Source organism: Bos mutus, chromosome 11 (genome assembly GCF_027580195.1).
Source record: "Bos mutus isolate GX-2022 chromosome 11, NWIPB_WYAK_1.1, whole genome shotgun sequence".
In the NCBI taxonomy this organism is placed as follows: Eukaryota; Metazoa; Chordata; class Mammalia; order Artiodactyla; family Bovidae; genus Bos; species Bos mutus.
The window spans coordinates 57,441,320-57,457,492 of NC_091627.1; the positions used below are offsets into that span (position 1 = coordinate 57,441,320).

Here is a 16,173-nt window from a genome sequence, read left to right on the forward strand (position 1 = left end):
ATTCTTTACCGTCTGAGCCACTAGGGAAGCCCCTGAGCAGGGTAGGAAGTGTGAAATAATCAGGTCAGCTCTTCAGATTGTTTAGAGGCCCAGAAAGGGCTTCAGGCCCTTCAGGGGTACTTGGATAGCACTTGGCATCCTTTGTTCTTGGCAGCTCTGCTCGATGGGCACTCAGGACCCTCCCTGTGGGCAGGGGCTTTCTCCCATCCTTTGTCCAGGGGAAGCTGTTTTGCATAAGGCCCTCTTCCTTTCTTCAGAACAGACTACAAACATGCAAATTAGAATTCTTTTAATAGATATATATAAAAAAAAAGTACTAAAATACCCACGTGGTTCTGCTGTGTTATTTGCCCTAAAGAAAGGGGCAGAGTGAAGAATCCCAGTGCAGTTCAGTGGGCCCATAGGGGGCCTTCCCATAGACTAAGGAGTGCTCACCCCCACCCCCGAGACTGGTAGCCCTCTCGCTGTTCCCAGCCCCCAATTCCTGCAGCAGGAGACCCCAGTGGTCCAGCCTTGGCACTGAGGGAGTAGAAGGCACCTGAAGGGCTGGCTGGGTGAATGACACGTGACCTTTAAAACAAAGACAACACTGCGGTGTGGGGAGCGGGCTGTGTGGCTTGGGCAGCCTGCCAAGAGGCCCACTCCTCTATGGCACAGGTGTGGGATGGCCCCTCCTCCAGGAACGAGGCAGCCTGTGTCCCAACAGAATACTTTTCACAAAATCGGGTTTTTTTGGTACAAAAGAAATGCAAAGGAGATGCAGGGAGCTGCGGAGGCAGGGCCAGCCACTCTCCCCAGACCTCAGATCATGGCGACACTCTCAGGACTACAGTTGAGGTGGGTGGAGGTGCTGCTGCTCCCAGAGGACTTGCAGGCCCGGCCAGGGGTGGGCTGCAGCGCGGCCACCAGTGTGTCCGAGGAGACCGCCCCAAACTCATAGCTGAAGGTGCCGTAGAAGATGAGAATGTCAATGACGAACACCCACTCACACAGGGCTGCCCCATGCTGCAGCTGAGAGCTCTCGTGGATGAAGAAGACCCCACCTGGGAGGGGGCTAAGGAAACGTCTGGGAGGAGGTATGGGAGCCTGGTGACACCCTTCCTGCCTTCCTGGATATAGGCTGGGGCAGAGGACCAAGTCTCACCTCCCAGGAGTAGGGGGCAGAAGACCAGACTGGGCAGGGGTGTCTGTTCCCCCCGCACCCCCAGCATCCTGGGTGGTAGAGGGTCTGGGCTACAGGAGGAATTCTTGGCCATCCCATCCTGGAAGGATACTGAGGATCAGAGTGACAAAGGCGATGGTTGCCAGCACAATCCGCAGGTAGGCCACAGCCAGGTCCTGGGGGGCCGTGGCCCCGTGGTAGGAGAGGGCACAGTGCAGGCAAACGAAGAGCAGGCCAGCAGTGAAGGCTACACCGGTTCCGACATAGTGCAGAGACTTAGCGTGGTCCACCTGGGCCCGGAGAGGGAGCACAGATCAGCCCCTCCCCTCCACCTCTTCATCCCCTGCCCCCATCGCTGTCCCTCTAGAGGAAGCTGAAAGGCCGGCAGGCGGGCGTACCTGGAAGTTTCCCACCACCACCAGACCCGCAGCATTGGTGCAGCCTGTGATGAGCGTTGTGGTGTTTACCCAGGAATGACGGCTCTGCTCCAGGAGCTGCCCATAGCGCAGGAGGCAGATCAGGGCCACTGGGGGAGGAGAGCACAGCGGGGGCCGGCTCTGGCACCTTCTCTGGCCCTGACCCAGCCCAGCTAGCTTTCCCCAGATGCTCTGAGGGCCGGAAGAGAATGGACAGGCAGGGGGTGTGCTATACCAGGGTGGCTGTGTGGGAGTCAGCCTTGGGCCTTCATGAAATGGAAGTGAAGTGGCCCCGCTGGCCTTAGCCCTTGGTGCGGTGGGCTGCACAAAGCCAGGGCTTCCTGGGGAGTGGAGGTGAGGGTAGGCGGACTGGGTGGGGTGGTGATGGGGCGCCGAGGGCACAACTCACCCATGAAAGCACCCAGGTTGCCAATGAGGCTGAAGAGGCAGCTCTCAGGGGGGTACGAGCCACACTTGCTGAGAGGAGGGGGTGGGGACAGAGTGAGAGGGGCAGAAGCACTGGAAAGCCCCCCTCCTGGCCCACTTGCTCTCTCTAGCCTTATCTGCACCTGTTCCTTTACAGGCCAGACCCTGATGGATAAAGGCCAGTGTCTCATACAAACAAGTGGCCCCAGGCTGACCACACCTCCCCCTAAGGCAGAGCGCTGGGTGTTTGCTGGAGTTGGGAGAGCCCAGGATTGCCAAGTGGACCCCAAGGCTCCCTGGGATCCCTGAGACTGTTAAGGTCCACAGTGGGTCTGACTTCCCTTATGCCAGGGCTTAGGCTGGGCAGAGAGCTGGAACCTAAATCTAGGTGCCTCCACTCACTAGCTGAGGGACCTGGATGGATGACATAGCACAGTCTCAGTTTCCTTGCCTATAAAGTCGTGAAAACAATAGCTGCCTCAATGCTGGGAAGGTGAAGTGACCTTAGGTGGGTAAAGGATTCAGTGCACAGCCTGGCTCATCCTAAATGGTAAGCAGTATTGGCATATGTGCTCTTAATGGAATTATTATTTCTGGGACCCAGGGACATGCCTTGGCTTGAGACACTTGGTTGGGAGTCTAGCTGGGCCTTGGGTCTCTGTGACCTGCCAGGTCTCTAGGCCTCACCTGATGAGGGGGATGTCATCCAGGGTGCAGCAGGTCTTGGGGCCCCCTTGCTCCGTGGGGTCAGGAGAGCAAGATTCGTTGTAAGACCTGGCAGGTAGGACAGAGCATAGCCTGGGGGGAAGGGGTTCCCTCAGGTCTCTGGGAGACACCCTCCCAGACCTCCCTTGGCAGGGGCAGAAGAGCCCACTTCCCAGGACCCCCCGAGACAGAAGCCAAAGGGGCAAATGACAGTGGGAAGCAGGTAGGTGGGCACGAAGCCATGCCTGGGGAGGGGGCAGGCGCTGCCAATGTCAGAGAAGAGCAGTGAGGCCCAGTGTCTCCGTCTGGCTCGAGGCAGCCCCGGCCCAAGAGGGAACAGAGATGAAGGGAGCTTTAGAGTGAGGCTGTCTGTAGAGTGCGCCATACCAGTTCTCCACGGGGCACACGTGGTGGTTCATCACGGCCATGGCATACCTGCGGGAGCACAACTGTCACCCCGCCCCACGACGCGCCCAGCCTTCCCCCACCGACTCTTCCTTCATTCAGTCTCACTCTCCTTTCTGGGGGCTTGAGTTGGGGTGGCCCTGCGGCCTGATGCTATTCTAGAGAACCCACAGCCTAGTCCCAATTCTGGAAGTTACCCCAGCCAGAAGTGTGTCTGTCCGCGCCACCCTGCTGGACAGCAGTGGTGCCAGCTTGTCCCAAGGGGCTGTGGGCCCAGGCGCCAGGCCAGGCTCTGGAGACAGCCGGAGTGACCCTGGGTACCACCCTGGAGCCTGCCACAGGACAAGGGGGCTTTCTATGTGCCATCAGGCTCCTGTTGGGTCCTGGCTGGGCCCTGTCCCTCACATTTTGTCTCCTCGTTGCCTTCCGCCCATCCCCCTCCGTACTCACACAGTCCATAGGCCAGTGATGGAGAATGCTGACAGGCTGACAGGAAGGAGGATCCAGGCGGTCATGAGGGAGGGAAGCCAGGGTGGTGGTGATGGGGAGGGGGGGGAGGACAAGAGGTAGCAGGAGAAGAGGGGATGGGCCGGCAACCTTAAGATACTTCGTCAAAACCATCGGCTGCCCGGGCCTGGTGAAGAGAGACAGGTCAAAGTCCAGGGTCTAGTGACTGGCCAAAGCCGGTGCGGGGGAGAGAAAGGTGGTCAGCACCAGACGCAGGGCTCCCTCTGCGGCTCTGAGCGCCCACGCTTGGGGCTGAGCCCCCACCACAACGTGGACACCCTCCGGCATTCACCGGGGGTCCTCCGCGTTCCAGCCAGATGTTCAGACGCCGCGGGGCCCTAAGCTCTGGAAAGGAAGCCACCCTCCCTGGCCTGAGGGTCCTGGACTGGGAGAGGGTCTGCAGTCAGGACAGTCCCGAGCGGGTCACGCCAAGAAAAGCCTGCGAGGGGGTCCGGGACTGGGCGGAGAGGCAGCGGGGCGCAGGCAGCTAGCTACCTGAGCGCCGGCGCCGCGGGAAGGGGCGGGTTCACGCGGTAAGCCCACCCTGGTCCCCTGCCCGCCCGCCTGCGCGCCCGCAGCCCACGGCCCGCAGTCCCCAGCACCTGCGCCTTCGCAGGTGATCTCTGGAGGTCTAGAGGAGGAAGGGGCCCCAAACGCACCTCCCCGGAGCGTCCCGCCGCCGCGTCCTGCTCGGCCCCCGCGTGGCGCCGTCCCCGGCTGCGGCCCTCGGAGCGACCCTGAATGGTTTAAAGGGCCGGGCGGCCCCGCCCCCAGCGCGCCGGGCCGAGCCGCGCCGCCAGCCGGGACTTGGAGTCCGCACGAGCCCCGCCCCAGCGCCGCAAACCGAGCCGGGAACTACAGTTCCCGAGTCCCCGCGCCCGCGTCATGCGGGAACGGTGGGTGGTGCCCCGACTTGGGGGGAACCTGGGCTCTGTGGGCGGTGGCGTGGGACCCCAGCCGGGGAGCATCTGATGCGGAGATACCAAAAGGATAACCCCATCTTCCCTGCTCCTGTGGTGGAAGCTTCGGAAGGCGGGAAGCTCCGGGTTCTGCACCTCCTTCCAGCTGCACCTGTGATTGTCACTGCACACGTGGCTAAAGGATGCCTTCCTTCGCCGCCGCCGGGCACATTTTGCAACCTGGACTGGCCGACGGGGACTTCGGACAGCCTCCCTCAGTGTGGCGCCCCGTGCCTGCCTCTGTCCAAGGCGAGGCCGGTCTGCAGAGCAGAGAGCACAAAGCCCTGGCTGTTCCTTAAGAAATTCTAGCGCCCTGCATTTGGCTTCTGCTTTCCTCGGACTCAGCAAAGTCTGGAGGAGACCTACGTTCATCAGATACATTTTATTTTCAAGGGTACAAGTATACAAGTATACGGAGTACCGTCCAGAAGTCAGCGTCCAAAACATGTTTCCTGACTGCTGAGCACTGGCTTGAAACAATATCCATTCTAAGGACACCCCCATGGCCAGGGGTTGGGAGGGAAATGAGGAGAGGAAGGCTGGAGATCCAGAGCAATATGGGAAAAAGCAAACAGGATAGTGTGATAAATTACCCAACAGCTTCACCAAACTTTATGTTGACTGGAAAAAAAAAAAAAAAAGCACAACCCACAAGTTGAGAATTGTGTTTTATTTGGCAAACTTTCTAAGGATTCCAACCGGGGAGGGAGCCTCTCAGATAGCTCTGTGGAAGTGCTCCAAAGAGGCAAGGGAGAAGTGAGGATATAAAGGAGATTACAAAAAGCAGGTAGTTGGAATATCAAAAGCTTTACTGTTAATTAAAGACTAGTAACCAGACATAATGAATTTAGTGTTTTTCTTTGTATGGGAAGATACAAGAGTCTGGGCACATTGAAAGCATTCCTTTGATATGCACCTCAACTATCTGGGGCCAATAGCCAGCTTTTCTCCACCTTGAATACCCTCAGGGTGCAGTTGGGGGTGGCTACAGTGGCTACTGCCTTGATGGCCACATCCTTTGTTTACTGATAGGGCAGGTGACACTCCATACACACTTTAAGGCCAAGAGTGCCCTCTTGGACATTGTTTTCATGATTAAAACGGCAGGAAAGTACTCAAACTGGCAGTCCAGCATCTGTTGGAGTCCCTATGAGGCAACACTGGGGCCCACAGACCTTTACTGAAGGGAGCATTGTGCCCATGCTGCCAGGAACCAGGGAGCTTAAATTCAGCAGGACTGGTGAGGCAAAGGTAATAGTCAGAAATGGCCTTGGACTGTGGGGGAAATGGAGTAGTTACACTACACTGGACAATGGCCTGAGGAAGGAGAAACCTTTCTGAACCTGCTGCTGCTGCTAAGTCGCTTCAGTCGTGTCCGACTCTGTGCGACCCCATAGACCGCAGCCCACCAGGCTCCCCTGTCCCTGGGATTCTCCAGGCAAGAACACTGGAGTGGGTTGCCACTTCCTTCTCCAATGCATGAAAGTGAAAAGTGAAAGGGAAATCGCTCAGTCGTGTCTGACTCTTAGCAACCCCATGGACTGCAGCCTACCAGGCTCCTCCGCGCATGAGATTTTCCAGGCAAGAGTACTGGAGTGGGTTGCCATTTCCTTCTCCGTTTCTGAACCTAGTGGAAGGTAAAAATGGAACCAGGAAACCTGTTGGAGGACCCTCTTCCAAACTGCATTAGGGTAAGTAGTTAAAACCGGGTCAAGAAGCATGGTGGTGCAGAGCGACCCTGTACAAGAACACCTGGCTGAAGAACCAGGGAGGTATAAAACCAGTCCGCCTTCTGCTGGCCAGGCTTTGTGCCCCAGGACAAAGGAGTGCCTCTGTCTAATTTATCGAGATCACCATCTTCTTGCCCAGGGGTGTTCCCCTGGGAGCAGGCACTTTTTCTCATCTGCCCAATAGTGCCGTGAGCCGTCAGCATTTCCTACCTCTTTGGAAGCTTGGCGATTCTTAATCAACACTTACTATCTCCTGTTGAGTTGGGTTTGCGTTCCTTTTTAGCCTTGATTGTGGGGAAGGCCCGGGAGGACTACTCAGGTTCTAAACTGGCTATTTTATCCTAAAGTGGGGGTAAGGCAAGCACTCCAGAGCCTTGACAAGGAGGCAGATTTGGCTTAATACAACAATCTGAGTAGTCCCTAGAACAGAGAATTAGCCCAAGACAGAAGGGCTCTTCAAGGGATGCTGATAAGGATGAGTTGCGTATCAGTAGAAAGTAGGACCAGATGTCTTTAAAAGGCCCTTCCAGTTCCAATGCCATGTGAATCTACTTGTTATGCTCCAACCAGGACGGTCCTTAAAATAGTCAGGCAGAACAAGAGATGAGATTTTCAGTGCTGATTCTGTGCTGAATGACTTTAGGGCAGCACATAGTCTTCACTTCCCTATGTACACAAGTGATTTCACAACTCTTGGCAAAAACAGTGCTTATAAAAATAGTACGTTTATTGGTTAAAAAGAATACTGTATTTGCAAAGTACCTTCCTTCAAGGATTTTCAAATAAATTTGCAACATGTCATTTTATTCATCCACACAGCAGGAACATTGGAAATGAGAAAACAGAACAAAATATGGCTTCTGATACGTTATACAACCAGTGCAACCAGTTCCTCATTCTGGTGGCCCTGGGAAGGCAGAGGGGCCATTCACTCTCTTCCCTTCTGGCATCACTCCACCTCCTGGGGAAATCTGGGGTGGGTGCCTGTGGTTTCTTGGTCATATGATTCCTCAGGGACAGGATAGGAATTCAATGAGGGAACTTAAAAGGTTTCAGATAACTGTCAACATTCCATGATGCTCCTCCCCAAAGAAGGCTCAGAGGTAGGAAAGCCACCTGTCCTTACTCTTCTGTCTGCAAAAGGCTGCATTTACATTTGCGAACCAGTTGGGGACCCTACCTTACCACCAACAGACGGTGCCACATGCACAGTAAGCTGGATACCCACCACTCCAAAGGGTTTCTTCCAGTTTCGTGGGCTAATCTCTGCATGGCAGTGCCCCTGGGAGTGGACCAGTGGAGATGGAATGTCCCTTTAAGGCTTGTCCAGAGACAGAAGCATTTCTTATTGCCCACACTGGTCCCACTGGCTGGTTTCCTACTCTCATTCAGGACAAAAAGCTTTACGTTCTCCTTTTCCCATCTTGTATTACATTCTTCAAAGACTTCCATCCTTGCCAGCTGGCTGGAACTCAAGTGTTAGTGTTTACTCTCGCACAGGCCCAAACCCCTGCAAACCCAGCTTCCTTCTATTAGTAACATCACCCACTGTGGCCCAGGACACACAATGCCTTAACATCCAAGGCTTAGCCTCAGTAAATGAAGAACGCTTCATTCTGGATGAACGTGAAATATGCTTATTAGGCTCCCAGACTTTTTTTTCCCCAGGCGGCTGAGATTATATCTAATCAAAAAAGTGCTGATCCTGAAGCAATCTGCCAGAAAGTTAGTCTAATGCTGCAGCCAGTGCACAAAACAGCAGGGACAGTCCTCTTTGAGGCAGCTCTAGGGCCTCTGGGAAATGCCCTGGAAACTGCTCCTTGAGGGCAAGGCACCAACAACTGGAAATAGCTGAAAAGACATCAGGAGGCAAGTCCAGTAAATATACTAGAGAGTATGACACCATCTTGGACTGCAGTGAGGGGCGAGAAGCAATGAGCGGAGCTCTAAGGCTGTCGATGGGCTGAGAGCTGTCAGTAGAGAAGCGTTTTGGACACCTCAGGAGCCATAGCAGCATCACCACCACTAGGCCTGCCCTGAAGGCCAGCCTCTCATTTAAGTACCAGGCTTAGTACTTCCTGTAGTTGTGCAGCGTAAACTAGCTAACAGTTAGAATGCTTTCTTGGGTGGAAGATATTTTATATGCACTGGATTAGCAAAGCGCCTCAACAACAGGTTTACACATGAGATGTTCCCATCAGTCTCTTACCTGAGAGTGTGAGGATTACACAGTCAACACACAGAAGGACAGAATTGGTACATGATTCTCACAACACAGGGCTGGAAGCTAAACTCTAGAGGTCATGCCCCCATGGACTTGTTTCTAAATTCTATAATAAATCCAGGAAAACAGGCCATCCAGCTATGAGAAGACAAACCCAAAAAAGTATTTCCAGACTAGGAAGCCTAAGAGTTTTGGTGAAATCCTATGTCCAAGTCAGAAAATCAGCTGAAGAGCTGCAAGACTAAAATGCCTGGTGCTCTGAGCTGCAGGAAGACAGGGGACAGAGTATGGCGCAGTCTCCTTGACCTGGGCGGCTCTGGAGGGTAGTTAACCTTAAGAGTCAAAAGGCACTTCCAGCCTGGCCGAATGGGGGCAGACTTGCTGAAAGAGAACTGAGCCCAGGACCGGCTAGTTTAAGGCATTGACTTTGGGCCAGCTCTGCGAGTCAGGATCATGCTGGTCCTTGTCTGCCTTCACAACCAGGCCCTTCTAATTTATCCACCTCACTCATCTTCCCAGCAAGCTGTGACTTGCTGCATTTTAATAATGTAGTTGAAGTACATTGCCCCATTTCTGAGCTGGTAGATTTTCAGGGCTGTAGGGCACAAACAAAAATGCCCTTAGATGTCCTTTACGAGAAAAGTTGCTGAGAGGGACCAGCCAGACTGATCTTGAGACCCTGAGGTGAAACCTCTGGGGCAGGAGGAGTGTTGGTCTGAAGAAGTCCCAGTGCTCATGGGCTCACTTAAATCCCATACTTCAAGTCACTGAGTTTAGGCCCATTTGCTGGAAAACCAGAGGCTTGGAACCGTCGTGTACGGGACGGCTGGTGGATTTCTCAGACCTTAGTCCAACCCTCGTTAGGAAGAATGTTCGCTTCAGTGAAAGCAGTGATTTCCTGGTATCTTTAGTATTAGGGTTTCTTAGGAGTTTTATATACTCTTGGGAGGTAGCACGGGAGAGAGAAGAGAGCAGGGGAAGGGAAGATGAAAGAGGCTTGCTTAGCTCCCTCCAGGACACTTTTCAGGCTCCCCTCCTTTTCCCAACTAGGGCTCCAAGTGAAAGAGGAACTGTTAGTTGCTAAGTCTTGTCTGACTCTTTTACGACCCCATGGACTGTAACCTGCCAGGCTCCTCTGTCCGTGGAATTCTCCAGGCAAGAATACTGGAGTAGGTTGCCATTCCCTTCTTCAGGGGATCTTCCTGACCCAGGGAATTGAATCCGGGTTTCCTGCATTGCAGGCGGATTCTTTACTGTCTAAGCCCTAGGGCTCCAAACAGGCAATAATTGCTCATTTTGATTTTGCCTTTGTACGTACATTCAAGACTGTTAAATCACATTTGGAAACACAGTTTCTGGCTTGTTTTGATAGTTCTCCTTTAGCCTGAGCACAGATGGCCTGTTCACAGCTAGGGATCAGGTGGGAAGCTGGAATTATGTAGTCCTAGCCCAGGAGGTTTTGCGGCAAAAAATCCTCACAGTTGAGTTCTGGCATCGTCTTTCGAGACTGGGCGAAGTGATGGAGCATGGGAGAAACCTGCAAAAGCCATGTAAGGGGAGGGAGACATGCTTGCAAGTAGGCATCAAAGGAGGTCTCCCTTGACTGGTATCAGAATTACTGGGAGAGCTTGCCAGAAAGGCAGAGGCCAGAACCTCCACATCCAAAATCCTTAGCAGCTAAAGGTGGGAGGTCGGGGTGGGGGTGGGGAATGGATGCGACTGATGCATTGGGAGACAAGATGAATGAAAGAAGAGAACAAAGAAACGCCAGAAAAGATCTCGGAAACGCAGACATAGAAGTGAACAGGAGGTACAGAAGTAAGGAGCTATAAAATAGCAAACAGGGCTCAAAGAGCTGGGTGGAGTAGCAGCGGCCAGGTGCCCTGGGGAACGTGACCTTGGTGAGAAAGCAGCACTTTGGCACAGGGTTTCATAAACCCAACTCTCCCGGAGTCTTTGCTTCCACAAAACCAAGCTAACCAAACAAAATTCTCAAATTTTCAGAATATTAGGCTGGTCAAATGGGCCAACATAGAAGAAAAAATGGCTACGAGGGAGATGGCCAGGTCCAGTCCCTGTGACACCCTTTTCCTGTGGATGGGGGTACAGGGGTGTCTTGAGATCAGCTCAGACTGGTCCCCGCACCCCCAAACTAGGGATGGCTCCCTGGGCAGCGACTCCAGTCTGTTCAGTGTCGGCTCTGGCGCTTTGCAATCTCCTCCTGGATGCGCAACTTGAGGGCCTCTCGCATGAGTGGCTCCAGAGGCGTGTGAGCTGACACCTCCTCGCTCACCCTTCCTGGATCATCATCCTACGTGGAGGAAGAGTCAGGAAGCTCAGGGCCCAGCCTCTTCTGGAAAGGTGGCCTGCCCTGTCCCTAGACAACACTCTCACAGATCTCCGTGGGACTCACAACTTCTTGCCAGTGCCTGCCATTGCCCAGGTGTCCCCTTAATAGTGATTCTCGACCATGGGCCATGTGCCCTTCCCATCGCCCGCTGAGAAGCACTGTGTGATGGGAGTGCCTTGTGTTCAAAAGCATCGCCCAGCAGTTTGTGCTCCCATGTGGGACAGATACTTCCCACCAGTCCCTGAGGAAAACAGTGGCTCCGGGTGTCACAGTGATTTCCACCACGGCCCAGGACCCTCAGGCTGCAGCTGTTTCCACCAGGCGTACCTGATACACGATAACTGAGGTGATGTCTCCGCTGTCCGCCTCATACTCTAAGCAGAAAAGCTGATGGCCAGGAGGCTCTGGCTCAGAGCTGCCACTACTGCTGCTTTCACCGGACTCCTCACAGTCTGGGTTGCTTGGGTGGGTAGAGCCATCTGGAGAGGGAAGAAAGGAAGGCTTCTGGAACCCTTGCCCAGAGATGATACAGGAAAACAGACTGTAAAGAAAACCCCAGACTTCTCTGGTGATCCAGTGGTTGGGAATCTGTCTGCCAAAGCAGGGGACAACAGGTTCGATCCTTGGTCCGGGAAGATCCCACATGCCTCAGGCCAACTAAGCCTGTGCACTCTAGAACATAACTACTGAGCCCTGTGTTCTACAGTCTGAGCCCCAAAACAAGAGAAGTTACTGTAATAAAAAGCCAAAGCATTGCAAGTAGAGAGGAGCCCCTGCTCACTGGAACTAGAGAAAGTCCGTGGGCAGCAACGAAGACCCAGCACAGCCAAAAATAAATAAAATTAAAAAAAGAAAAAAGCTGAATTTAGGGGGAAAAAAAAGCACCAGTCTTCTCATGGACCCAGAATGTGTGTGTGAAATGTGCCGCCTATCAGGGATTTTATTCACCTTTGCACCTCTGCACAGTCACATCACACAGGAGGTACACAACACACATCTGTCTACAGTGTTGGAAGGTGGTAGAGAGGTGGACTGTGCTCTCCCTGGGTTCAAATCCAGGCTCTGCCATTTACTTCCTTGAGATTTCAGGCAAGTTGCTGAACCTCTCTGTATCCGTTTTGCAGACTGTGAAACACAAATGATAATGGTTCCCATCTTATGGGGTCCTCTGAAAGCTAAATGAATGAAATGTATACAACCTCTAAAGGCACTCTTAGGGAAGATCAACAAATTTAGCATCATATGTTATCTACTGTAATTGCTGGATCGAAATGAAGCTGGGGAAAAAAGGCCATTAAGTTGGTTTGGGCTTCATTCCACAAGTATGTCCTTGTCGCCTAGAGCAGCGCCAAACTTTTTTTCTGTTAGGTGACGGGAATACGAAAATAGTGTGGTGGAGAGGAAGCGAAAGACAACTTCTTGCCGACTCCCAGCTTTGTCCGGTAATAGTGATGCTTAACTTGAGCCCTCTCTGTTCTACGGGGAGAACCACTAGCGGCGATTGGGGACCATCGAGGTTGCTGTTCCGAGAAGGGACGAGGTGAACTGAGCCTTGGAGGCTAAGAAGTAGCTTTTTCCCATATAGGAAAGAAGAGTGCACTGAGGCTGAGCCAGGGCCAAAAGAGCGCGCGGGCTCGAGGAAGCAGGCGGGTGGGCGGCCTCACCTCGGTGTCGCGGCAGGTACACTTGCAGATCGGGCTTTCGGGGCCGAGTGGGCGCAGGCGTGTGCCGCCTCCTCGCCTTCTCCTTGGCCGCCTGCTTCACCTTCTTGTCGTAGTCGTCCCTGCGGGGAGCCGAGCGGGAGTCAGGGACGGCCGGGTCAGGCCAGGCCGGGGCTGGCGCCGGTGGCGCGGGGCGGGGCGGTACCGGGCGAGCTGGTTCCGTCGGATGTGGTGCACGAAGCCGTGGCTCATGTCCAGTCGCCCTCCAGGCTTGCAGCAGAGTCCCGACCCGGGACTTGGCGCCGCTTCCATCTTAACCCCTGTGCGCGGAGCCGCCGCCGTCCCTGCCTAAAGGCCCCCAACGGTCACCCTCCCGCCCCGAGAGCTCAGCACCGCCCCTCGCTCGACTTTCGGCCACTAGCCGTGACGTCGGGAAAAGGAGGGCAGGGCCGAGCTTCTCTGTGCGCAGAGTTCCAGGCACCGGCGGGGCTGGGCGGAGCGGAGGGACGCGGCGGGGCGGAGGGGCGGGGCGGAGGGGCGGGGCGGAGGGGCGGGGCGGGCAGGGCGGAGGGGGGCGGGGGGCGGGGCGGAGGGCGGGGGCGGAGGGGCGGGCGGAGGGCGGGGCGGAGGGGCGGGGCGGAGGGGCGGGGCGGAGGGGCGGGGCGGAGGGGCGGGGCGGAGGGGCGGGGCGGAGGGGCGGGGCGGAGGGGCGGGGCGGAGGGGCGGGGCGGAGGGGCGGGGCGGAGGGGCGGGGCGGAGGGGCGGGGCGGACGAAAATACTACAAGCTCAACTTCCTCTTCCTGGCCGGGGGTTTTCCTTTTGTGACATTATCAATAGGAAAACAGGATTTAGGCTTAGTGGAGAAGGCAATGGCACCCCACTCCAGTACTCTTGCCTGGAAAATCCCATGGACGGAGGAGCCTGGAAGGGTGCAGTCCATAGGGTCGCTGAGGGTCGGACACGACTGAGCCACTTCACTTTCACTTTTCACTTTCATGCATTGGAGAAGGAAATGGCAACCCACTCCAGTGTTCTTGCCTGGAGAATCCCAGGGACGGGGGAGCCTGGTGGGCTGTCGTCTATGGGGTCGCACAGAGTCGAACACGACTGAAGCGACTTAGCAGCAGCAGCAGCTGATACATCAGAAAATCCAGAAAAGCGCAAAGCACCCATCACACCACTCAGAATTCGCTGTGGAGCCTTCCCTTCCTTTTTCTTCTGCTGGAATGTGTGACACTATCACCAGCCGTGCCTCAGTTTACTCATTTGTAAGTGGGGGCACTGACAGCAGCTACCTTCAAAGAGATCCTAGGAGGCGAGTGCCCAGGGTGGGCACACAGCAGCGCCCTGGCCGCGCAGCCCAGCCTCCGGCCCTCCAGGAGACCACCAGCGGCGGCCACCCCTCCCATCCCGCCCAACGCCGACTTCGTACTTCCCCGCCACCCGGTTCATCTTGTCGCTCACCGGACCGGTGTCTTAACTCTCCCCGTGGGTGGCCCTGGGGCCTTTCAAATACCTGAGCCTGTGTCATTTTTGGATCCTCTTTAAAAATAGACAAAACTGGGAGTTCATGAGTAGAACAGGGACAGACTGGTACATCCACACAGTGGAATGCTGCTGAGTTGAAGTGAGTTGTTATATACCCAACAAGGTACCCAACAAGGTGGATGAATCGCAAAACAAATAGGCGGAGCAAAACAGGCCAGGGATTAAAAAGAGGACTCGCTGTGTCCTTCCGTTTATATAAAACTCTAGAAAGTGACACTGATCTGTAGCAACAGAAAGCACATCAATGGTCAGGGCAGGAAAACACTTTTGTTGAATGGTGACTAAATTCATTTTATATAAGTAAATATATATATTTGGCTGCACCGAATCTTAATTGTGACATGTGGGATCTAGTTCCCTGACCAGGGAGTCAAACCCAGGCCCCCTGCTTTGAAAGCTGAATCTTAGCCACTGGATCACCAGAGAAATCCCTAGTTCATTATTTTGATCGTGGTGGTGGTTTCAGAGTGTATACATATCTCCATCAATATTCAGCAAAATGTACAACAAAGCTAGTGGAGGTGATGGAATTCCACTTGAGCTATTTCAAATCCTGAAAGATGATGCTGTGAAAGTGCTGCACTCAATATGCCAGCAAATTTGGAAAACTCAGCAGTGGCCACAGGACTGGAAAAGGTCAGTTTTCATTCCAATCCCAAAAAAGGCAATGCCAAAGAATGCTCAAACTACCACACAATTGCACTCATCTCACATGCTAGTAAAGTAATGCTCAAAATTCTCCAAGCCAGGCTTCAGCAATATGTGAACGGTGAACTTCCAGATGTTCAAGCTGGTTTAGGAAAGGCAGAGGAACCAGAGATCAAATTGCCAACATCCGCTGGATCATCGAAAAAGCAAGAGAGTTCCAGAAAAACATCTATTTCTGCTTTATTGACTATGCTGAAGCCTTTGACTGTGTGGATCACAATAAACTGTGGAAAATTCTGAAAGAGATGGGAATACCAGACCACCTGACCTGCCTCTTGAGAAACCTCTATGCAGGTCAGGAAGCAGCAGTTAGAACTGGACATGGAACAACAGACTGGTTCCAAATAGGAAAAGGATTACGTCAAGGCTGTATATTGTCACCCTGTTTATTTAACTTATATGCAGATTACATCATGAGAAACGCTGGGCTGGATGAAGCACAAGCTGAATCAAGATTGCCAGGAGAAATATCAATAACCTCAGATATGCAGATGACACCACCCTTATGGCAGAAAGTGAAGAAGAACTAAAGTGCCTCTTGATGAAAGTGAAAGTGGAGAGTGAAACAGTTGGCTTAAAACTCAACATTCAGAAAACTAAGATCATGGCATCCTGTCCCATCACTTCATGGCAAATAGACAGGGAAACAGTGGAAACAGTGGCTGACTTTATTTTTCTGGGCTCCAAAATCACTGCAGATGGTGACTGCAGCCATGAAATTAAAAGATGCTTACTCATTAGAAGGAAAGTTATGACCAACCTAGACAGCATATTAAAAAGCAGAGACATTACTTTGCCAACAGAGGTCCATCTAGTCAGGGCTATGGTTTTTCCTGTGGTCATGTATGGATGTGAGAGTTGGACTGTGAAGAAGGTTGAGCGCCGAAGAATTGATGCTTTTGAACTGTGGTGTTGGCGAAGACTCTTGAGAGTCCCTTGGACTGCAAGGAGGTCCAACCAGTCCATCCTAAAGGAGATCAGTCCTGGGTGTTCATTGGTAGGACTGATACTGAAGCTGAAACTCCAGTACTTTGCCACCTGATGCAAAGATCTGACTCGTTTGAAAAGACCCTGATGCTGGGAAAGATTGAAGGTGGGAGGAGAAGAGGACGACAGAGGATGAGATGGTTGGATGGCATCACGGACTCAATGGACGTGGGTTTGGGTGGACTCCGGGAGTTGGTGATGGACAGGGAGGCCTGGCGTGCTGCGGTTCATGGGGTCGCAAAGAGTCGGACACGACTGAGCGACTGAACTGAACACTTTAAACGCGCTTTTTATTGTATATCACACCTTAGTAGAACTGTGAAGTAGTTCAGGGTTGTGGAAGGTTGTGGAAAGTCAAAGGTCCTGAAGCTTCGGCTTCATTGG

The 16,173-nt window shown here is 53.6% G+C and overlaps 2 protein-coding genes across 3 annotated transcripts; both read right to left on the bottom strand.

The window, feature by feature from the left end:
- Window positions 1-680: 680 nt before the first annotated feature.
- TMEM150A (transmembrane protein 150A) lies at window positions 681-5,901 on the bottom strand. 2 transcript variants are annotated; one of them, XM_005891670.2, is made up of 8 exons: window positions 4,281-5,901; window positions 3,565-3,748; window positions 3,097-3,144; window positions 2,692-2,778; window positions 1,988-2,055; window positions 1,561-1,688; window positions 1,275-1,452; window positions 681-1,043 (listed from the first exon to the last, which is right to left on the bottom strand). In XM_005891670.2, exons 2-8 carry the CDS (start codon window positions 3,627-3,629, stop codon window positions 802-804), a joined length of 816 nt encoding a protein of 271 aa, XP_005891732.1. In that variant the 5' UTR covers window positions 3,630-3,748; window positions 4,281-5,901; the 3' UTR covers window positions 681-801. The 2 variants fall into 2 exon arrangements, with proteins under 2 accessions (XP_005891732.1, XP_070235519.1); XM_070379418.1 differs by having other exon boundaries at window positions 2,692-2,802.
- Window positions 5,902-7,016: 1,115 nt separating this feature from the next.
- On the bottom strand, window positions 7,017-13,025 carry C11H2orf68 (chromosome 11 C2orf68 homolog). The gene is made up of 4 exons (XM_005891668.3): window positions 12,751-13,025; window positions 12,549-12,667; window positions 11,212-11,363; window positions 7,017-10,845 (listed from the first exon to the last, which is right to left on the bottom strand). Exons 1-4 carry the CDS (start codon window positions 12,855-12,857, stop codon window positions 10,723-10,725), a joined length of 501 nt encoding a protein of 166 aa, XP_005891730.1. The 5' UTR covers window positions 12,858-13,025; the 3' UTR covers window positions 7,017-10,722.
- Between the last annotated feature and the right edge of the window lie 3,148 nt (window positions 13,026-16,173).